The sequence below is a fragment of the Etheostoma cragini genome, chromosome 14 (assembly GCF_013103735.1).
Source record: "Etheostoma cragini isolate CJK2018 chromosome 14, CSU_Ecrag_1.0, whole genome shotgun sequence".
NCBI lineage: Eukaryota > Metazoa > Chordata > Actinopteri > Perciformes > Percidae > Etheostoma > Etheostoma cragini.
The window spans coordinates 3,426,974-3,451,895 of record NC_048420.1 but is presented as its reverse complement, the minus strand read 5'-3'; the positions used below and the strand labels follow the sequence as shown (position 1 = coordinate 3,451,895).

Below are 24,922 nucleotides of genomic sequence, written 5' to 3'. Positions count from 1 at the left end.
AATTTAGGATGTGTCCTCTTGAGTCATCACTGTTTTTTTTCTTTTAACCATGCGTCTCAGTGTGTGACTCAGGTATAAAGTGAGAGTGGGCAGCTCTCTACATGCGGTAGCACCAATGATTATTTTTACACCCTTAGGCATTGCCTCCCTGCAGAGAAACAGTAATCATGGGATATTTGCTTCTTGCACACCGGCTGGCGTAATAAGCACAGCAAGCACTGCCATTTTAGTGATGTGCTCCGGCATTTCTCTAGTAAACAACATCTTCTGTTTACTACGTACAGTAACAATTAAATAAACAGCATATGCTCATAGCATGAAAGAAATAGTCTATACCACTCATATATGTACATTAAATCTGAGATTAGCGTAGCATAAGGACTGGAAGCAGGAGGAAACAGCTAGCCTGGCTCTGTCACTCATGCCTGAAAGGTTTTAATGGGGCTTATGTACTGGACTATTACTTAAAGGGAGCAGTGACTGCTTTTCACACTATGTGCATGATTTACACATGAGATATAATGTGTATAGCGAGCTTTAGAGATGCTGATAGGCTAAGTGGATTTTGTTGCATTTGAGCAGAGCCACGCTAGCTGTTTCCCCTTGATTCCAGTCTTTATCCTAAGTTAAGCTACCCAACTCTTGTCTGTAGATTCAAAAGTAAAAAAAAAGATATTTCAATTAATCAAAGCATCATGTTTTAAATATAAAATAGGAACTTTGAATCAGAAATTATCCAAATTTTTGTCATCGTATTTGCCCCTAATCCTAAGGGTTTTAATATGGTACGATAATTCAACCATAAATCGTTTAATGATAGCTCAGTGTAGAGTTTAAACCAAACTTTGAGCTGTGTGACAGAGGTGGCTGTGTCTCTGGGTTAAGAAGGAGAGCTCACATATGGCACAGGGTGGCTGGGGAGGGAAGAAGTGTCTAAAGCTGCCATGCTGGGGTCTGACTCATTCCACTTGCTTTTGAAGTAAAGTGAATCGCATAATAAGTGAAGTGGGAAATTCAGCCTTTATGACAGCTGACATCTCTTGCCAGCAGTGAGCTCTCCCACTCCCACTCTAACCGACAGTTAGTAAAGGAAGAGGAGCAGGAAGCCAGCTGTTACAGAGGGGGAAGTGGCTGAGGAACATGTTGGGGTGCACGGCAAAACATCTCCATCTTGACAATTCATTGAAACTCATAATCTTAACCATCATGTTGTCCTCTGGTCAAATTGACTCGTTTTACTATATTAATGTTCTTTTTAATTACCCAGAATAACATGATTGATTCCACACAACGCTCTTTGGCGATTACAAATCTCTACTTTCATTAATTTTGGGGCGTCTTATTTAATTTTATATAATTTGAGAAAAATAATTTGAATTGAATTTTAAATAGTATTGAGTAAAACTTGATATATTCCATTGTGTGATTATTCCTCAACATACTTTCCTTTCATTTTAGTCTCAATAATTCCTAATTTCTCCTTTTCTAACTCAAACTTTAGGTATTATTTCCTAAAAAAATAACTGTAAAACTAAAGGGAACAAGTTAGCGGTAAGTAATGTTGAAAACGTCAATAAAGTAGCCAACATTGAAAAAAAGCATCAAAAGTGTTGAAAAAAGGACAAAAACGTGAGAAAAAGGTAAAGACGTCGATAAAAAGCGTCAACAAAAGGGTTGATTTAAAATTTTGACTGGAAGACAACACAAGGGTTAAATTCTAAGAATTATTTTTGACATACTTGTAATATACAGTAAAACAAATTGTGTTTAGTATGGACTTTTAGCCATGATAGCAGTGTGTGTTTTAGCTAGTTAGCAAAAATGCTAACATGTTAAACGAAGATGCTGACCATGGGAAACACACAGTGTCTCCTGCTAGAGTCAGCTAGAGGTGCTAGCATGCTGTTAGCATTTAGCTCAACAACCGCCTCACAAAGCTGCTAGCACGGACTGATGTTAACCATTCTGGCAAAATGTTTTAATTGTTACATAAATTAGTTTTATTGACCTTAAATTCCCCAAATAACTGTAAACTAAAGTTCATAAGTTAGTGTTACGTAGTGTTGAAAACGTTGTGAGAAAAACTTAAAAACGTTGATAAAAAGCGTCAACAAAAAGGGTTGATTTAAAATTTTGACTGGAAGACAACACAAGGGTTAAATTCTAGGACTTATTTTTGACACACTTGTAGTATGTAGTAAAACAAATTGTTTTTAGTATGGAGTTTTAACCATGATAGCAGTGTGTGTTTTAGCTAGTTAGCAAAGATGCTAACATGTTAAACAAAGATGGTGACCATGGGAAACATACAGTGTCTCCTGCTTAGCTTTGTCATTGTGAGCGTGCTAGCATCCTATTAGCATTTAGCTCAACAACCGCCTCACAAAGCTGCTAGCATGGACTGATGTTAACCGTTCTGGCAAAATATTTAGTTTGTTACAACTGTAGAAGATTTTAACACTGAGTACTGAAGGTAAAGTACTTGTTGTGATGGACATTTCCACAATGCAAGGGTAAGAATTCACTGACTGGGAAAATGAGAAAAGGGTGGATAGAGGTGGTTTTAATTACCAACCTCTTTCTCGATCTTTCTCTTTTTCTCACTCTCACGCTGACATACACCATTTTTAAGTGAAATACACACACACAAACAGATAAGTCAGACGTACTTTAAGTCACACAATAAGGGATCAGGAGATGAGGAGGTAGAGGAATGACTATAGACTTTTTTAATGATCTATCATCATCCCTGAGCAACAGAACAGAAACCCACACAGGACTGGCATTCAGTTCTCTTCAGTTTTTGTATCTTAGGACCCGAAAGCCTTTTTGCCATTTTGCTACAGCGTCACCATGTCATTGTGCATTTGTCTGCATCTAAGAAGATGTTGCGCGTGTGAATAAGAAAGAAGGCGTTTCAAATGCCAGTCCTTGGAGCAGAAATCAAAAGATAAACAAGAGGGTGAACTGGAGAGGAGCTGAGGAGGGAGAAAGGGATGAATGAGGATGTAAAGATGACACAATGGTCAGCTAAGATCAATGGAATGAGGAAAAGAAAGCAAAGGCAACAAAGAGAAAGGGATAACTCAAAAAAATAAGAAGCGGATGGTCTCACGTTCAAAGTCAAGGAAAACTATTGGGCCATGCTCAAGTTCGGCGCAAGCCAGCACTTTCAGGAGGTTTCCCATGAGCCCCCTGGAACAGAGAGAGGGGAGAAGACTGTGGGTGATGAGGGGACAGGTGTCGGGGTTGTGCGCGTGTACGTGTGTGTGTATGTCTGTGTGTTCGGTGTGTGAGAGGTGAAGGTGTCGGGGTCGGAGCTGGATGAGAGGGGGTTGTTGGAATGGTATGGTGAAAGTATGTCCTGGGTGAAGCATGGCAACATGGACACAGAGCTTCTTTAATCCCACTCTTGATATTATTTAATTCTGATTTAAATAGAAAAAGACTTGGTGATGATGGCAATGCTTAAGCCTGAAGGTCCCATGACATGGTGCCCTTTTGATGCTTTTATATAGACCTTAGTAGTCCCTTAATACTGTATCTGAAGTCTCTTTTATATGGGCCTTAAGGGTCCCCTAATACCGTATCTGAAGTCTCTTATATATAGACCTTAGTGGTCCCCGAATACTGCATCTGAAGTCTCTCTGAGCAAAAAAGAACAGAAAAAAATGTATTGAGAGAAAATAACAATAATTCAAACAATTACTTCAAAAGTAAAACCTAAAACTACACAACTTGAACAGCGTAAGTGTGAAAGAGTTGGGTTTCTGTGACATGAACGTGACTCAATTCAAATTAAATGGAGCACTCTTGTATAGTTTTATTGCACGTTTTACTTTTGAGGTATTTAATGCTTTCAAATTACTTATCCTCCATGTTCTTCTAATCTTGGGAGATTTTGTTGAATAATATTGATAGGAGGAATCAAAGCCGGATATACTGTACGAAAGTCAGAACATCCTGTGTATAAATGAGTGTGAGGACAGTGTTGTTCAAGAGGTAACAGAATAAATAAACTCTTCTCTCAAAATTGAATACTAATGCCTGTTTGCCTCACTGTAATTACCTTTGCATCATTTTATTTATACCTGCGCACCACATAGTTATGCCATCATTGGATAGAACCGCTTTCAGCATCTGAACGCACTGAGAGTGGGACTAGAGAGCATCTGATAATGACAAACCACACCCACAACAACACTCCAGCACACTATCCACAACGCCAAAGCTCACATCCAAATATACCTCCCGTGACCCCACCCAGCATCCTCCCACTGAACACCTCCGCTGCACACATGTGCACTCACATTTTCAAGCACACAGACACGTGCACACACACCCCGGCGCTCACTTACTTTCAAAGTCCAGGAAAAAATGTGGACAGTTCTCTAAATCCTTGCCAAGGACCTTAATGAGGTTCCCCATGGCTGGCGACCTGGACGGGAGGAAACAACACAATGCATACAGTATGCAGAACCTGGCAACCCGCGGGAAAACGCACATGCACATGGAGAACACAGCAGGTTGTGAATGTTTAATTTATCTTATTTTACTCATCTGCACTTTGCTGATTCTCCCTCCAATCTTTCATTATCCATCACTCTGTCTAAGCAATTTACGTTAAATACAAGTCAAATATTCCAGTACAAATGACACTGATCACAGTTTGCATCCCATACGCAGTATTTTCTGTATTTGATTAGAGGGGGTCCGACATCCAATAGTGTACCATTTAGCTCACTCATCAGGAGTCATGAGAGCTGACCAGTGGTTTTAATCCATTTACGTTACTATAGTAACCTAATAAAAACCTGCTATGTACAGCCTACTTTCTCCTAATGCTCTTTAAGTACAGCCGTCTATGGATACTTTATGACAAGCTCTTTATACTTCATGCTTAAAGGCCAGATGCCAGAGCTTTATGAAATCAATGATGCAAGCTTCATTAGATTATACTGTAGGTCAGACAAGCAGTATATATAGGAATACACGCACATATGTTCATATTTAGCACCAGACAAAATGGGGTGGGCCATAGCACAAAATTAGGTTTTGATCCAATACCAAGTGATACCAAGGTCAGAGCCACCATTTAAAAGGAAATACACCTTATGTTCATATAGAGGAGAGCTACGTGTAATTGTGAGGCGGATGCATCATTAATAGGATATTATTGATTATTGATCATATCTATTTACTATTCTCTAATTACTTACACAAAAACTGAGACAATATTTAGTAGTTTAGTATAAGTAGTATCTATATTTTAATGAACAAACCCCTATTTCAACTCCACAGTGAAATTACTGAAGATTTTGAAGTTTCCACAGATTCAAAATACTCTGGGCCGACTTTTGTAATTGTGTTCAAAATTATGCACATGCCATCAACACTTTTTCAATTAGATTGAATGGTGCAGACTGAGAAATATGAAGGAATTTAATAAGGGATTTTTTGTTATATACATCATACAGCTTCAATAAAGAGCTGGAACTAGCAGATGTTGTCAGAGAGTGGAATAAAACGTTTTTTTAAAATCTTAAAGAGGAAGATTAAGTGAAATGGATGTCAAGAGATTAAAGAAGGAGAGGATTGAGAGGCCACATGTGTTGCATAAAACAACACAACAAATACAAAACCCAAGTGGAATCCAATATTCAAAAATGACTCAGCTGCGTAAAGCGTGATAGCCCCACCCCTCATAAAGGACCTTCGGTTGCAGAAAGTAAGCAGCTGCCAAGTTTCACTTCCTCTGCCGTACCCTCTGTGTTTATGTGCTATGTTAGCACACAACGGAGGCCTATCAATTTCCCCCTGCAAGAGTGATTTATGACCTGCATTAGCATGTTTATGAGATGCCACCGTACAGCAAAGAAAACAAGCCCGGTCTTTTCGCTGTTACTCAGCAAGAACGGTTGATGCAATGCAGCACTGAGGTACATGCAGAGACGGATGGAGTTACGCTGTCCAGTCGCTGAGACAGCTTGCTGACATTTTCCAAAGTAGCTCTTTCAGATGACCACTACTGCATCTACTGTATTCTACCGAAGATGTTCTCTGATTACAAGTCCACTCCTTCAAAATCAGTTGGGGGGGCAGAGAAAGAGCGCTGTGTGCTGAGTCACTGATGTAGCATGTGAGCATCAGTCCAGATGTGTAAAATGCACCCCATCATTCCTGACTTTTACACCACCTGCTCCAAGATACACGCCTAACTGACATTATGAATATATGAATAACTGATTCACATCTTCAGCCTGACAAGGTGGCTGCAAAGGCGAAACCAAGCTGAGTTTCGAATCAGATCCTCATACAACGCAATGAAAGCTCTCTGACATGTGAGTAGGAGAGTGTCGCACACACACACACACACACACACACACACATACACACACACACACACACACACACACACCAAGTCTGGAGCAGCATGTGGTCCATCCTGAGAGCAGCGCTCGGCTAACGGTTGCCAGGATACTGTTGGCCTGGTAATATCGTCTGCTCGCCTCAGCAGAAGATGTGTGTGAGTGTGTGTGTTTGGGGGGGGAAAGCATTCAGCTCTGCTCACGAACTGGTCAGTCGCTTACAAACAGCAATCTTGTTTCGTGGTAATTGCAGAACACAAAAAAATCACCAGGCCTTAAAAAAACAGGAAATCCAGAAACTATCAGCTTCTCACAGCGCTCTCTTCTTACCCTGTTTTTTTTACGAGTGATTTGCCTCTTCCTTTTTCTTAACCCCTTAGTGTCCTCTTCGTCCTACTGCCTTTGTCCTCCCTGCTTGGTGAAATTGTTGCCGTGAGGAAATCCCAGGTTAGCTCAGAGCGATATCTGCCGTCCCAAGGTGGCACTGGATGCCACTCTGCTTTTTAAAGACTGATGTAAACTTCTGCTCTCGCTCTGTCTCCCTCTGCCTCTGCGTATCTCTGTCCACTTCACACTTCTCTATTTCAGCCATCTATTTAAAGAGCTGTGGTTTTCTCTATTTGGTCTGTGTACTAGATGCTACGCGCTGTTTTTGTTTGAAGAAGAGGATACTCTGCTGGTTGTTGGTATAAAGAGCATAAGCTGCATTCACTGTTATTTTCACATTTCTGTCTTTTTTTCCCTCTGGCTATATTGTCTTCATGTGTGTCCGTGTCTTTTCAACACATACGCAAACAGAGAAAACTCCTTCTCTCTTTTTCGTTTCTGACGTCAGAATGGGTTCCTCAAAAATATCCCCTCCAGCTCCTCGCTCTGCCTCACTTCTCTATTTCACCACTCAGTAGCACTCTCCCGGCTCTTTTGGCCTTGTCTTGTCACAGAACATCTCTGTCACGGTGCCATTCAGTCTCACTGGTGGCCCTTGGGTGCAAACAAATCCAAGTGGCAAAATATAAATGGGGATGGCCATGATTTCTTCTTAAAGTGGGGTGCATTTCATTACAGCCAGTAGTTGTATCACAAGCTCAAAGTGGGGATATTAGGCTTGGCATTCTGTGAATTAGGAAGTATGTTTGGTGGTCACTGGTTGCAGTTTCTCTTACAAGCAAACACACACAATGTTTGCAGTCAGCCAGCGTGAAAGTGGTGCAAAGTGCTTGTCTTATGCAATGGCCCAGCTCTCATCTGTAGTCTGGCAAGAGAAACCAAAACGAGAGGCTCCTTGAGTTCTAATAAAGAAGCGGCCCGGCTCCCACATGGCGGCTGAAAGGCAAACCTGGTCCAGACTGGAAGCCAAGCAAGCAGAGAGAAGCCTCCCAGCATCCTTTCAGCTCTTTCTGAAAGATTCCTCCTGTTACGGCGCAGGAGCTTCACCAGTGTGGATCCACTGAGCACAGAAAGAAACAGCACCGCTCGTCTTTGCCAAGTCTAACCACTATTAACTCAGCAATAACGCCATCTGAACTCCCTTTCTCCATCTGTGTCCCTTTTTCTCTGCCTCTAAACCACAATGATCTCTCTTACTGTCAAACACTGGCTGGCTGGGTACTCACTGGCTTGTGAATCTAACCCTGCTGCAGCTGTACTGTATACAACGGATGGAGCAACTCTCCCAGCTCTAATCTTTCCTCTCTAGCCTGTTTCTCTTCCTTATTTTTCAGCTGTTGTTCCTTCATATATACTATACAAGCAGTACATATATTTTTTCCTCAGACTTTTTTATACTCCTCATTTCTCATTCCTACCTTCGCTTGTGCTTATCCCTCCGGAATACTTCACTGCATCAACCAGGGCTTGTCAGCTTCACACAGTGGTTACAGCATCAGCACCCACCACCTTGCAAAGAGACGGACAGGTAGACAGAGAGAAAGAGAAATTAACATAAAATTCAACATCGTGTAGCACAGTGTCATGAAATACAGCAATGTAGAAGTCTTAAGTTTGGTTTCAAGACACATTGAAACAACAACAACCAAGAAAAGCATGTGCCGTAAACGGCAAATTAACATAGGAGCATCAAAACATTGCAATCATTATGCAATTAGGATGATGTGCTAGTTTACCTTCAGGTAGGGATATGATTTTACCGAGCCGGCTTTGCAGTGAAACGTTCACACAAATATAACCTGCTAATACATCTAAAAATGTTACTTTGCTAGGGTGTAAACCTGCAATGACTGATTTTGCCCATTTGAGGACAGCAAAAACAAGTCGAGATCACACCACTAACATATCGTGACCTAAACTGTTTAACACATTCACATACAGTTGCGTAATTGCACATCTAGCAGATACAGAGCAACATTATCACAGATTCGAAGGTGTGTCTGTGTCCACACAACAAATGTAAATATAATTTTAACTCCTTTGTTTGGGTCTAACTCCTGTGAAAAATCTCTTCCTCTTCAGCCGCTAACTCTTTCTGCCATTTGGTGCTGGGCAGGTGGTGCAAAGCTTTTCTTTGGAGCTGTTTTCTCTGAAAACAACTGTCAGACGAGGGTGAAGAGAGAACCAAAGCAAAACCACAGTGTGGTTGTTCTGTTGTTCTCTGTGACTCATTCTCATTAGCGGTATCAGTGGCTCTATTATTGTTATTTGAAACATAAAAAGGTCATAGCGGCTTGAAGGGCTGTTGTCAGGTTATAGCGGCTTGAAGTGCTGTCGTCATGGAACATGGTCAGAAACCAAAGATTCTTGAATCCAAAATTATCAGCATTTCCCTTCCAAACGTTCAATCTGTTTAATCTAAGAACCTAGAAGGTGCGTCTTTGTTTCCTGTTTTTACATTCACACATGCACAACAGATGAAGCTCGTTGAGCTTATCTCAGTCATTGTGCGAAGGTCACAACTCCAGCGTCGACTTAATGGTGACTGGTGTAACTATTAACACTACTGCTGCTGCCCTTGCATCATCCAATCTTATCAAGAGAGAGAGTGCAGACAGGAGAGAGGCGGGGGCCTTTGAAAAATAGTTGCCAGGGAAACACAGCCTCTCATTCTCATGGCAACACGCAGCCGGGTAATGTTCAGTGTTAGCAATCAGGCGGATTGGATGGCTGGGTGAATGGATAGACTCTACATGGATATACGCTCCTGTGAGTGTGTGGTGCACCAAATTATTGACTTTCCTACTTGTGGGGGTTGGAAATAAGACCGTCCACTCCTGGAATTACATGTCCTTTAACTTATATAGTGACTTCCATTTTGACTTTGAGTTCCATTAAAGTACTAAATTGCCTAATGCTTATTGATCTCTCCTCTCAGTGAAAGGGCAAAGGTCAAGTACTGCACTGGATGCTGAGGTAAAGAAAGGTGACAACTTGAACTTGGACACTGAGGTTGTGGCTAGAGTTAAAGGAAACTACATCTCACTTAGCTTCTTATGGAATTTTTCCATTGCATTGTAGGCTACCCGCTCAACTCGCCTTGACTTTACTCGCCTTTTTTGGTTTTTCGTTATGATAAAAAAGTCCCTGGTACCTGCCAACAGGTACTTTTTTTAGTACAACCTTTGTCAAGATTCCAGGCAAGCTGAGGCAAAGATGAAGTGAAAAAATGCAGACTACTGATTGGTCGGAGAGAATTGTCACTAATCACTGGTGTCCTCAACAAACTTGCCATTTTTAAAAAGTTCTACCTGTTGTGTTTTTGATTTTTTTGCTGCCTCCAGGTTATTTTGAAACTAAATTTGTCTTCTGGCTGTGGCAACAGCCACGTGTCGAGAATCGAAAACAACACCTACAATGTTCGGTGTGTGTGTCAAGTTAGATCCCAGCAGTTTCCTACGGCGTTGCTATGACGACCAGCCACGCACGAGGCGGTACGTGAGATAGGAAGACAGGACACTGCGGCCTGGTCGACCTTAGGTGAGTCAAACGAGTATCGTGTAATGGAAAATATCATAGTCTTCACCTTCTTGACCTTTTGAACTCACATAAATGGGTATCTAAATTGAATCTGCATGGGCATACCGTATGAATCTCAGCACTGAAAAGTCCCTTAGAAATGTAAATTTCCCTTGTTTTGAACCACAGAGAAGTTATTTTTTGTAAAACGTACCGTTAATAAAAAGCCAGCCCTATGTAGCTGTTATAAATGTGAACTTCTTTTTTCAAAATTGAGAGCATACATATCATTTACTCCAGCTTCAGGGCCCTGCCTGCAGTTTGATGGACTACTATTTTCAATTCTGTTAATTAGTTGAGTGCTTTTAGTTTGTCATTAGCGCTCCATGCCACCTGTTTGCTTTCTCAGCAGTGCTCAATCTGATTTGTTCACAAACTCCAACTTCTATCTGTTTATACAGCATGTGGGTTTGAGAGGCAACTTTACCTCAGTTACATTTAAAATGATATATTAAAACGCAGTCTAATTAAAACACCAGAAAGGAAACACCAACACAAAGTATCTCAGTACTTGTGTTTCCTTTCATCTTTGCTGTCCATAGCCCACCACAAGGCTCCAAAACAGATTCAGGGTTAGTCTTGACCTTGGAAACAGGAAAAGACCCTGACCACACGGTCTGAATTTCTTGTTTGTGTTACCACGTGATTAAAACCCCATACTCGTGGTAACAACTAAACCATTTCCATTAACATTAAGGACTCAATGTGCAGAGGAAGTCCACAGTGTGTGATCTAAAGCTTCAAACAGAGAATTAATTTTGGTCAGGTTTCTTCAGTGCTGCTTTGCAAATATTCTCTAGACTGAACATCATTTCTTCCAAAAGATATCTCCTCATTTGGTGTTTTGATGATGCGAGACGACACATCGCTCCAAAAGGCCACATCACACAATTCATATCATCTTTAAACTCAATAACACATTCAGCAAACACTGCCCTGTACAGTTGCATAGGAATTAGTTGTTCCACCACAAACATATTCTCTTTTCCCTTTAATTTGTCACTAGTGTGTGTGAATGCAGTGTTGACGCATATATTTTAGTTTGAAGTATAATGAATCAGATCTGTGGAAGACTTTAATATTGGCGCTGCCAATTAGTAAGCCCCATCATGAATCAGTGTCTTTCTAATTAAATATTACACTCTGCAGTCTCCAGTGAGCAGACAATGAGAAGTTATCTGGCCAATCGGTGGGACGGTATTTAAATATAGTTTAGCTTTTTCAGCAATTTCAGAAACAGATGAAGACACAGGGGTGGTGGTGGGGGGTCACGTTTGGTCATGTTGGTTTTTCACACTGAACAGATTCTTCTTTATAAAAGATTCTTCTTTCTGAGATTCTTATCTTTACACTCACATCTCTTTCACTCTCCTTCAACCTTTCCCCTGCTATCTTGACACACCCCTATCTCTTCGTTCCTTCCCTCATCTTATCACCGCACACCCTTTTCTACCTCTTCCTCTGTTTGTGTGACTTCCATATCCTCCCTACATTATTTTTCTGCTTTGTTCTCAGCGTATTCTCCTGAAAGAGACAAGTGCACGAGGCTGTGGATAACTGACCAGCTCATGTGTGTGTTTTGAAAGACAGGAGGGGGAAAGAGGAGGATGTAGAGTGAACCAAACGCCCACCTAAACTCAGTTCATGTTTGGAGAAAAGGTGAATCTGTTCTTATACAATGCAGTGAGTGCGGCGGATTGGGTGATTATCATATATAGGAATTCAGTTTTGTGAGAGGAGAGGAGAGGAGAGGAGAGGAGAGGAGAGGAGAGGAGAGGAGAGGAGAGGAGAGGAGAGGAGGGGAGAGCATAATGGGAGGTGGCAGTGTCAAACCTAGATAGACCATCACTAAAGATTGACCGCTGATGGAATGCTACAGCCAATTTGCCTCAGGCCCACACACACACCCACACACACAGACACACACACCAACCCACCCACACACACACACATACATTCCTACACATTTATAGATACCGCCGTCCCTCTCTGAGGTGAGAGAGAAGGCGAATAAAAGAGGAGAGTGGCTGAACATGGCAGCAAAGGACGGAGCGCCAGAGAGAAAAAAGGAGACATAAATGAAAGGAGGTTTACGATTCTATAGCATCACCCCTCCCCCTTCTCTTTCACACACACACACACACACACACACACACAAACACACACACACTGCTCGCTGAGTCTAGAGCAGCGCACAATGCCTCATGAAAGGGTGATTGCAAATTAGCATTGTGATTCTGTGCTGCGAGGCTGAGATGGCATGTTTCGTTACGTTGACTTAAGCTGTACTTGAATAAAAAAAAAATTGTGTAACATGCTTCATCTTTTCGGTTGAAATAAAGAACTGGGGCAACATCTGAGGGATTTCAAGGCTTGATGCTCAGGGAGCAAAAAACGGAGCTCTAACCTCTCTATTGTGTAGCTATTACAATGTTATGAAGGTTGTGTATTATATTTTATGCAGCCATATGTAATATGAGAATACCCCAATTTCCTAAGATCCTAAAAAATGACAGCTTTGAACTGCAGTTTCAAGAACAGTTTCCTCTCTGAGCTTTGGCTGTCTGAGGATGATTGAATGTACAGTAAGCTCTTGTTATCTTTATTTGTGTTGTGGGTTGCCAATTAGCTTTTCTCAAGGGAGCGCTACACTATAGGCTTGCACCAACTTGCATACCTGTGTGTTACAATCACTGCTAGGACTATTGTTGCACCCTCCTTTCCTTGTCCTTCCCTGATCCCCTGCCATCTGTAAACAAAGAGAACAGCGATACTGTATATGTCTGCACTGCCAGCCAGTCTTTGTCCCTGATGGACTTTCTTACACATTGCTTTATATGGGTCAGGGCAGTGTGTGTGTGTGTTTATGTACACATGACGTTAATTGCATTGGGATGAAAATGCAATTTAATGCTAGATGATTTGATTTTAGTTGAATTGTGTGTGTGTGCGTGTGTGTGTGTGTGTGTGTGTGTGTGTGTGTGTGTGTGATTGTGTGCATACGTGTGTGTTTGTGTATGTGTCTTAACAAGAGAGAGTGAGAGAGAGCGTAAAACAGAGATTGAGAGACAAGGACTACTACGAAATAGTACATAAAGAAAGGAGCGGCTGTGGCTCAGTGGTAGGACGGTCGCCTGCCAATCAGAAGGTTGGTGGTTCGACCGATGTTGAAGTGACACTGAGCCCTGAGTTCCCCCCAATGCTGCGCATCGGAGTGTAAATGTGTGTGAGTGTTTATCTGATGAGCAGGTGGCAGCTTGTACGGCAACCTCGGCCACAGTGTACGAATGCGTGTGAATGGTTCCTGTAGTCATTGAGACTAGAAAAGTCCGTTACATAACAACAATCCACAAAGGCAGTTTGAACACAACTCTCATACACTGGCATCTCGCTGTCGAGAGATTCTCTTCTCTCCTTCACCTCTCCTTCACTCTTTCAGTTTGTTCATGTGTCTGTCTGTCTTTCTAGCTGGCCTCTTCCCTGCTTACGTCTCTACGAGCATGCAACATGACATTAATGCTAATCCTCGTCTTTAACACAATTATATCTTTTGTTTGTGTAGCGGTCAGAAATATTAAGTCCCTCTCCTACTCTATACAGTTCCATTCTGTGTTCCAACTCCATAGGCTAATAGGCTATTAGCCTATGGAGTTGGAACACAGCTATAGAGAAATTTACAGAGACACAGAGTTTGTAAAGATTTGTTGTGGCTTTCTTTACCTTAATTTTACGGTAATTGATAGTACAGTCCCAGACAGAAAATATGGTACGAAAGAGGTTTCCCGCACATTATTTGAAAGTTTTAAACATACATACACACTGGAAACATGCTTGTAAAATGTACATTGTATTTTATCACAATGGAAATAGAGAATAGTGAGAAAGCTCGAGAGGGATCAAAAACAAAAAGAGTACATTTTTGGATTTTCTTGCTCAAAACAATAAAGCAGACCTCTAAGTCCCTGTTCAGATATCGTCAATGTTAAGTAACAACCTCAACTAAGGTTGTTATAACTAGTCAAAAAAGACTAAAAACGTTGTTAATGTCAGTCTAAAAGTTTTTGTATGTTACGTAACAGCAAATACAGTTTACATTTGTATTTATTGTTTACTACTACGTAGACACTGTGTGTGCCACAGTACACAACCACTGAGAATAAATGAATGGTGTGAACTCTGACACTGGTGTGACCTAGAATCTAAATACAGCTCGGTGTGTCGAAGTCGTCCAACGTCCATATACCGGAAAGAGCTGATATGTCCTTGACAGAAGCAACGCTCCATCACACTGTACTGCAGTGTGTCTCACATGGCTGCAGATGCAGCGTTACACTATTACCATTCCCACTGGCAGGGGCAAAATAGCAGCAGCAGCTCTCAAATATAGGAAAATTGGCTGTGATGTAACTGATGGAACAGGATTAAAACAAACTTAAAAAATAATTTGGGATGTTTTAGTGGATCCCTAGTGTGAGAGTTTGGCTGATTTGGGGTTTATTTCTGTCCAGTGATTTATTTTTGAGTTACATGCCAATTTGTTTCTTTGTTATTTGATGTAAAAGATAATGATATTTGTATAGTAGATATATCCGCACAGGCTCAACCTGATCTAATTAGTAAGCGTGTGTGTGTGTGTTTGTGTGTGTGTGTGTGTGTGTGTGTGTGTGTGTGTGTGTGTGTGTGTGTGCGTGCACGCACATAAAGGAGGAAAAAATAGAGAGAATCTATGTGTATCGCCTCACAGGCCTGATCAAACACAGTGCGAGCATGGTTGCCACCCCCAGTGTGCCCGCGGCAGATCTGGCATACACACATGTGGACATACAAACACAAATCCAGAAAAGATGGAAACATACAAAGACAGTGATGATACTGAAATGACAATTGCCCTAACCCTAACCCTAACCCTAGTATTAGTATACAGTACAGACTAGGGACAATTTTAAGATCAGGCAGTAATTTTGTTTTGAAAATGTTACAGAAGATCTACGGAGGGCAACAGAGAGGTTATATTTATGCTTTAATGGCAACATTTTCAAAAAATGTGTCTCATTCTTAAAGGTCTCATATTGTAAAAAGTGACAACCGCTTAAACGGAGAAAACAAGGTGTTTTCTGAACCTTAAAGCATGTAAACATGTTCTAAAAGATACTCAAAATACAAGTATGCATCTAAAAATGAGCATAAAATGTCCCCTTTCACTTTACAAGTCTGGTCCTCATATCCCTGCCCCTTCTGATTATTTTGTTGTGCATGATCAAAAAACATCCTTCCCTATGCTTTTTCACAAATCCCACCCTGATGCTATCTAGTAATGTTGGCTGGGGTTGCTGGAGTGTGACATCCAATCAAGAGGTGCTAACGTTAACGCTAACTAGGCTGATATCATCAAGTACTCCCACACTGTAGGCTATAGGTCAATATTAGGCTACTCTGCACAATGGATGTCAGAGTCCTGAACGTAGTCTGGGACCCTACAACATGGTCATTAATGATATGTTGTCTTGTGTTGTGGAAGTGACCAAAGTTAGCAATAAAACTACATGGTAAGCTAGTTAGCTGGACAGGCTAACGCTCGCAGCTTACACTGGAGCAGGTACAAACATTATTTTGATTGTGTAGCACCTTCACCTTTGTTTTTGGTTTTGGAAAGGCATGAAAAAGACCAAGTCTTTTGCTACAATATGGTTTTTACTAGCGCTGTGCTTGGTTACTGTTGTTAAGCTTTGATTGGAGAAATTGCTGTTCGGTCAACAGATTTAACAGAGAGACCTCAATCAGCAGCATAGACCTTGACCCAATGACTGTTACACTAAATGTGCTGTGTCATTATGCCAGATAGTCAAAGTACTTCTCTCAAATAAGTGTATTTACCTCGAGCCTCAGTAACCAAACACGGTTATATTATTCAGCAGAACTTATTAAGACAGCTGAAGTCTTGATCACTGTAAGATGATTATCCTTGTCACTTATTACACACAAATTTTAATACTGTCTCACTTCCTCTCTTCCCGACCTAAATTGGCTTCACGTTCCCATTGAATTGGGGTTATTGATGTCAAATATGACCAGGGGGCGGGCATTTGTTCTCCTCATTGACATTTAGTGGACGGCAATTGATCTGATCAACAACAGGCCATGACACTGTAGGAAGTCCTTAAAAAACAGATCTGGGGTAATCTGATTACATGCAGAAATTCGCCTCTCTCCTCTTTCATTGGCATAGAAAGAGAATGTTTGACAAGCCAAGTCAAATCTGGTTAGAAGTAAAGTCACAGAGGCAGGAGAGGATTAACTGTGGCCCGTCTCTTTGTCTTACTGAATGTAAAATCACACATTTCAAAGAGTTTCAGAAGGACAGCCGTAACAAGAATGATAACAGAGTTTAATAAGACTTTTCAGTACTTTCCACAAGTGCCATCCAACATTGAGAGTTAGGTAATATGATCAAAGAGTTATCAGATCTTGGCTCCCTTGTCACTGTGAAATCTCAATGTCTCCTAAATCTATTTTCTCACTGGTTCACAGACGTCATTAAAGAAATGAAAGAATTGCTCATTTCTAATCTTGTTAGGGAAGATTTTTAATCAAGTGTTGAGTCTTTAGTCTAATTTAGTTCAAAATAGGTGGAAAGTAGAACTAGATAGATTGGGTTTTCACATGAAATTGCTCTACCAAGCAGAACTTATTTCGCTTAAAGGAATACTTTGACATTTTGAAAATAAGCTTAGGTGAGTAGACGGGTGTCACTCTCGTATCTGTACAGTACAACATCTGTCTACAATAAGGTGACCAGATTTCTCAGACAAAATCCGGGGACATTTTCAGCTCAGAAGCGGATTTACCTTCAAAACATGTCATGTTTTTTAATTTTGTAAAACTTAAAACGGGGACACTAGACCTAGAGCTGTTTCTCCCAACAGCAACAACATTATGGAAAGGATTTCTAAGGAGGTCAACCTTTCCGTTAAAGATTAAGATCCTTTTTTTAAAACATAAAAGTCTGCGAAATTGCGTTGGCTAAGCCCACCAGACTCCTTGTAAATAATCAGTAATTTTAGCATCGTAAAATACGGCTTTCTAAAACATCTCTGAGCTTGTCTTGAGCGACTATCAGCTCCGTTTGGTCAGTGTTTTCTTTCTTCATTCCACTTTCGAGTCTGTCAGTCACAGTGAAAACCGGGGACATTTCCGGGGACGGTTCCAGCCGGGGACAGGTCCCCAAAACCGGGGACTGTCCCCGGAAACGGGACGTCTGGTCACCCTAGTCTACAAGCACCTCGCAAGCTCTATAATCACACATGAAATCTTGTTAGTATATTCCGTGAAAAAAGCAAAGTGTAAAAGGCATTTTCATCACCTTGAGGTTGCCGGGCAACCAGCAGAGACCTTGAGGAATTTACCAAGAAACAGTTTGGCACATAAGTCCACTCTAAAACTTGGTGTTTTTACTCTAATTACAGTACAGATCAAACAAATGAGATATGACGTGTTGGTTAGTGAGCTTTAGAGGTTGAATTTGTTAACTTTGGACGGAGCCAGGCTTGCTGTTTCCATATGTTTCCAGTCTTTATGCTAAGAAAAGCCAACTGGCTGTTCATTAAAGCCTAGTCTAGCTTTGCCAGACTCTCCAACAAAGCCAGCTGAAGGAGGGTCTGGCTACTCCACATAGCATTCAGGGATGGGAGGAAAACACGCTCTGGTTTAAGGGAATTTCTTTAAAACAATCATAATCTTCATGGGTGGCGCTAAGTCTAGTTAGCTGTCTCAATTTACCCTGCGGTGATCTGAGGACCAGGTAACCCTAGTCCTCAGAAATCCCCCAAATTTAAAAATCCAACACAAAGAAAGTGTGAGGAAATGGAATATAACACGCATCTGGCGGATTTTCCTGCAGCACCGGAGAAATCCTGGAAGTGGAAAGCGAATGATATAAACTATTTAAACCCTTATATTTAACAGACAGATATGAGAGTGGTGTTGATCTTTTTAATCTAACCCTCAGCAAGAAAGCAAATAAGCACATTTTCCAAAATGTTAGACCATTGTTATAAGAAACCTGTATTATGAAACTGAATTTCTGTATCGGCAACACCCCCAATTTCTCTTTTGCCTGCGTCTCTTTAAAAAAAGATGTAATTACTGAATATAATTCTTGCATAGATATGACCTTCTGCAGGCTCTGTGCCCCTTGAACAGGATCATCTCTGCTCTGAGGGAGTAATCCCTGATTTCTAACAATACTGGTTTAAGAACCACAAGATTACCAGGTCGGAGACGGATCCCATCTTAAATTCCGAAACATCTATTCCAATCTGATCTGACCACTGAACTTCAGTGAAAACAAAAGGATCATCAACAGCCAGGATGAAAGCTTAAGTGACAGATGTTTCACTGACAGATGTTACTGCCCGGACAGATGGAACGGCCAGTCAACAAGATTAATAGTGTTTAGATTAAATGTGGATTGTCAGCCATTTTTGAAGAAATCAGTTGGGCCACATGGACGAACAAATGGATAATGTTGTATTTTGACCAAAGGATTGAATCCACTTGCTCCGTCCACTTGTTCCTGGAAGTCACTCTGCTAAGCTTTTTTGAAAAAAAGAGCAATAATCCACTATTTTATCATGTACAGGATGTTGAAAGACGGTATTTGGAAGCTGTTTAGCAGTAAACAATGCAAGTAGCAGCCCGTGTCCTTGTGTCTTTACAGCAGTCTTGAATTTTGATGCACTTCAGGCTTTGAAATGCTCTTTTTTTTGCATCTATTTTGTGTCAAAATGTTTTGACTAAACACTTTTTCAGGCGTGAACCATGACACTCAGGAGTAGCTGCACACATTTCCATGTCAATGTTCAAATGTCAATGTCGCTCATCGGCCTCATTCATAGACTGTCGGTGGTGAGAGGCAATGTCTAGTTCAGTGAAGGCTGGGGGAGATCATTACACATCATTACACCTGATGGGCTTGTTTACAGTGCTTCAATGGTGACAAATGCGGTAAGAAGTAGCAGAAAAATGAATCATTCCTTCCAACCTTTCATAGCCATTCTCGATTTCCAGTCCCTTAACATGTATATCTGTAACGGGAAATCCAAGTCATCATGGGAAATATTGCTTGGTGGTGAACTTGGAGTAATTGCTGTCATGACACATGACAATAAGGTTTTATATTGTTAAGGAGACAATTATAAAGAGAATCTCCTCCACCATGACACCCCAACCCCCCTTCCTGTCTTCCGCCTTGTCAAACGTGATAATCTTGACACATGCTAAGGCAACCCTAATAAGATACTGCCCCTCATATGGACAGAGGAAATGGGACATCGTGAGACACAGAGCACTAATCCTCTGCAAGACTGCGAGACAGAATGATTTTGGAGCGCCGGAAGACACCGGCACATGCTGTCAACACCATTTTGCGCTGAGCATTTGGACTAGATGAGGACGAAGGAAGTGACAGAATGTACGAAGGTGATAGAGACTGATCTGGCTTGGAAGGAAATAAATGTTGAGAACAGGGATGAGTTAATGAGTTAATGGCGGAAGCGAGAGAGCTGAATATATAGCAAGCGAGGGAGCACGAGGAGAGATACTGAAAGACAGAAGAAAAAGAGAAGGGAGAGGGGGTGTGAGACAAAGAGTGACAGAGAAGGAGCGAGGAGAGAGGAGAGAGGTGGAAATGCAGAGGGGCATGTTTCTATGGGCACTCAGGAAAGATTTGGGATGAGGGAATCTTGCATCATCGCGGCAGGCCAATGAAAAGGCTCGGTTAAAATGTTCAAAGGGAGTGTCCTAGCAACAGCAGGAGTAAATACCATCGCAGCCACCATTCCATCTTAGACTGAAAAAAAGGAAACCTGCACACACACACACACACACACACATACACACACACACACACACACACATACACACACACACACACACACACACACACACAAACACACACACACACACACACAGTGAAACCTTTATGGCACTCACTCTATGTAAGCATGTTTCACATGACAGTGATAAATCAAGACAAATATAAATTGTCTCTATGTATTAATAGACAAGATGTATGCTATTCAGTACCATGTTATTTCAGATAGTATATGTGTATGTTTATTGATAAATACTGTAAATATGTGTGTGCATGTATGCTGTGTATGTATGTGAATAAGTGTGTGTATAGCTATGTTGTATTAGCAAATAAGACATACCTCTATATTGTTTGGATGTGTGTTTGTGTGTGTATGTCATAAAGGTCATGGCAGTAAATCATTGTTTAATCTACTCATATGGATTATAAACAGACACAGTAGATTAGAGAGGGATAGACAGGGACCAGATCTTTCAATTACACACCTCTCCTTTCTGTTTCTCCCCCTCCACCCGCCCATCTCCCTCAAACACCAACAGTACATTATCATGCGTTCTCTTTCCCCCTAACTGTTTATTCATCTCTCCATCCATCGCTCTCTCATTCCCCTGCACACACAATGAAGACCTGCAGAATTGCATGGTGGGTCGGCCTTTCGGCTCTCCTGCACTGTCTCAACCTCATGTCCACCAGAAATGTTGTCATATTTGAAAGGACCCAACACTCCTGAAAAACCTCAGCCCTCATTCATTCATCCCTCCATTCAGTTTTTTCCTCCCTCCCTCTGCCTCTTTCCTTTCCTCCTCCCTGTTTTCCACTCTAGTCGCATGCACCCACCCCTTCTGATCGGCAGTGCAATCTGGGGCTATTGTTTTTAGCAGCGCACACACACACACACACACACACACACACACACACACACACACACACACACACACACACCTAGCTCACTGAATAAAATTGGATACTTTTTGTGGTGATGCTAAGAATTCGTGATACGCATTTGTGATTTTAGAGCTGAAAAGGCAAAGAGGCATGGTGGTTCTAGGTCACATAGTGTGTCTTGTGACTAAACCATCATACAAATACACAATGTGGGCTCCAAATTCTCCTGTTTGATTCCTGCTAACACACAGAAGAACGGCTCTTTGCTGAGGTGTGTGCGTGCGTGTGCAAATGAGTGTGTGCGCGAGCATGTAGATATGTGTGGGACTGTGACTGTGACTGTGGCATTGGACGTGCCGCTCTGGCTAAGCACTGCAGTGAAAGAGGACAAGCCCCAGTTGACCAGCCCCACAGGGTTTGATGTGGTCGGGCCAAATTCAACGCTCCCTCCCTCCCTACCTACCCCCAGGATCCTGACCCGTAATAGTCCTCCACAGTCCTTCTACCCACAGACACAAGCAGCATCCTTCAGCCAAACCCCTCCGCAACCAAGCACCAGTCAGCCACCAGCACTAGTCTGGAGTCTAACAGACATCCATCCTCCAGCCTCAGCCTCCTCCTCCTGTAAAGCCAGCTTGCAGCCTCTCTTTTTAGGTCCAGGGTGTGACTGTAAAGCCCCTTCTTACTGTCGGATCTAAACCAATGGAGCTGTGGTGAGACGTAAAATGCAGAGAAAAAATGAAGAGAGCGTTGGCTCAGCTTACCGGCTGGGCGTGCGGGAGGAGAGAATGATGCCTCTGACACTGCTCTTCCTTCCGTCTCTCTGGACCGGGGGTGCAACACAGATGGATGCAGGGAACAATAGAGAAGGACACAAAGTGACACCGGCCGCCGGTGGCTTGAGAGAGAATGAAACGAGAATGAAGAAGGCAGAGAGTGCAAAAAAAGAAAAAAGGGTTGCTTTTCTCTGTCTTTCTTGGAGAGACTCCTTTATCCTTGTGAGCCAGAGGGCTGTGGATTCACCTAAACACTGAGCACACGCAATGCCTCACGCCACACAGCCCTCCCTCTTCCTCTCTCACTCTCTGCACTAAAGACAGCAGCTGTTGTTCTATGAGAAATAGAACGCTATGTCCCCCTCCTTCTCTCCCCTTCTCCTCCTACCACACTTGCTCACAAAGACCCCCACCACACACACACACACACACACACACACACACACACACAGAGTGGTGCCCCCTCCTCTTATTGCCAGCAGGCTAGTGTTGGATGTTGGTCAAAGGGGGAGGGGGTGTTGTAAGGACATGTTGAATGTGTGTGTGTGTGTGTGTGTGTGTGTGTGTGTGTGTGTGTGTGGTGCAGAGTTGTATTGTGTTTGACATTGTTTCAGCAGCAGAGTGACTTTTTCTGTCCACACGGTGTGAAAATGAATCATGGTGTGTATGGATGTGCGGCAGGGTATTTTTGAAAACTGTGTGGGTGACTGCTGAGCATCTCTTGCTACTGTGCTGCAGAGGGGAAGGAAATTCACTTTATTTGAGGTTAGAGGCAGCATTAGTGTGAGGCTGTTTGTATATACTGTTAGACAGAACAGCACTGAGCAACCATGGGCATGAATGAGCTGACATTAATGAAACGTTTACCCTATATATCAGGTAACTGCTGGTGTGTGTGCATGAGTGTTTGTGTGCGTGTGAGTCCTTTCCTCTTGGTCTTCGTCATTTATTAAGAATTTGGTATGGTGAAAACTCTGTTAGAAACCTTTACTTTAGGGTCGCAACCCGGCATAAGGGCATGGTTAAATGAGCCATGGCTACGTTATATACGTGTGTGTGTGTGTGTGGGAGGGGGGGGGGGGTCGGTTGTCTAGTGGTCTTCTACCCAGATCATTGTTGATGGCAGGCCACCCGTGGGGACTGAATGCCACATGCTGCCGTGTGATACTTACTACTGATAGTAGTGTGTCCTTTTATAATCAGGTTATGCAATTGTATTTGGGGACAGTGAAAAGAGTCCGGTAGTCCCACTGAGGACGTTATTAATATTTAAACAGGTTTTTGTGTCAAATGTTTAGCAGGGTTAGAGTTAGGGTCAGTTGTCCTGGGAATATAACAAGCTGACGTCACTTCTATTGAAAACCATGCAAAAAGTTACTTAAAAAGAAAAATTTGGATAAAAGAATATACTGATTCCAGGTTTACACGGAGTTCAAAAGAAATGTTTCAACATGGAGACGTGTCTGCACTAGCAGAGTAGCACAGACTCTCATGTGGCCTTGGTTAGCAACTATGTGTGTGTATGTGTATAATGATTTGCTATAACTAGCATGCTAGTAACTAATTATACCACCACTTAGAATAGCTAGCTAATAGTGCGCTTCTCTTGCATTTGACTTTTTTGTCATGACATTTTTTGATTTGTCAAATAATTCAGTTCAGATGTAAGAAAGCCTTGCATGTGATGATAACAAGAAACAAGACAGTCTCTGTGTTGTCTGCTAAACCTAAATGAAAACCAGAGGAATAGTTTAAATATGGCAATAAATAGGGCTCTTCCTGTTTTTAAGTTCTGTCTGAGAAGTGGATCTTCTGACCGCTACTTTCACATCACCAAACGTTGCCCGACAATACTAAACACTTCAGATTGGCAGCTTGTAATCATGTGAAAACACAGTTGTTTTTTCTTCAACTTCCCTGTTATAATGCATTGTTGACTCTGCAGACACAATCTTGTAATACACATGAGAAAAGTCTTCAGAATTGATGATATATGAACATATAGGTACAATATAGTTCAACAACTGCATAAATATACTGTATATTTGAGCATTTATATTCTCAAGGCACACATTCTAAGAAATGACTCTAACTGAGTAGACTCCGTTTACCAGTGTGCATCTGTGACATCTGTAGTCCATCTGCAATGGTTGACAACCTTCTGTTTGCTGGCAACTGAGCGCCACAAAAAAAGATAGGACACCAAAAATAAAGAAGGAAAAGGCATAATAGGAACATTGATCCCTTCATTTTGCAGGGGTATAAGAGGCTTTTAGCTCCATATTTAACAATGAAGAGCAAGGCCAGAGGAACGGAAGAGAACCAACGTCAGAAAGTTTTTCATGAGTTACTGAAGCTAATTAAGTGGCATTTTACTATATACAGTAGCTGTGAGACATTAGTCTGTTACGATATTGTCTCATAAATGTGGAATAAGCTTCCCACTTCAGTCAGGTAAAGCACATGTTTTGATCCAGGCAGGAGACAGTAGGTTTGCACCGATCTGTTCAGTGATTGCACTTTGGCAGCATATAAATGCTGGCATCTGTTGGTGTTGGTGCACAGCAGTTTAAAGTAAATGTGACAGCCTGAGCCATTCTCTCCTTTTGAAAATGACTCTGACATAGACTGAGATCATTTATTTCTTCACTGCATCCATATCTGGAGGGCTTTCAAACAATTAAATACTCCAGTTTCACAGTTGTAACAAGCAGGGCCACCCGTAATGACTCAAATATGCACAGTACCAGATGTTGTCTTTGAAACAAGAGAGAGGGCAGGGAGCTTTACCTGTTGTCTCTGAATAAACATCATCTTTGATGTGAGGCTTTGTACTGAGCCCTCCTGACTAACTGAACTCTGGCTAACAGATAAAGTGTTTACATGTCACCACACCGTGAAATTCAATTCTGTATGCTGTTAAGGGTAGACCTCACACCAGTGTATTTCTGTGTGTGTGTGTGTGTGTGTGTGTGTATTAGGTTTAACTACATTTGTGGGGACCAAAAACCGGGAATACAGTATACTTATGGGGTCCTGACAGCTTTGTGGGGACA

General features: G+C 41.8%; 1 protein-coding gene across 4 annotated transcripts in view; it reads right to left on the bottom strand.

Moving 5' to 3' along the window:
• The window catches only part of fam49al (family with sequence similarity 49 member A, like), a 32,388-nt gene extending 10,263 nt beyond the window's left edge, over positions 1–22,125 (bottom strand). Inside the window, exons 1-4 of one of the 4 annotated variants that reach the window (XM_034891971.1) lie at positions 21,855–22,125; positions 8,174–8,264; positions 4,359–4,438; positions 3,116–3,195 (exon numbers count right to left, since the gene is read on the bottom strand). In XM_034891971.1, the coding sequence (XP_034747862.1) occupies positions 3,116–3,188 (73 nt within the window). In that variant the 5' untranslated portion in view covers positions 3,189–3,195; positions 4,359–4,438; positions 8,174–8,264; positions 21,855–22,125. Of the gene's footprint in view, positions 1–3,115; positions 3,196–4,358; positions 4,439–6,698; positions 7,151–8,173; positions 8,265–21,854 lie in introns of those variants that run through there. The other 3 variants (XM_034891972.1, XM_034891974.1, XM_034891973.1) reach the window with 3 other exon arrangements.
• Between the last annotated feature and the right edge of the window lie 2,797 nt (positions 22,126–24,922).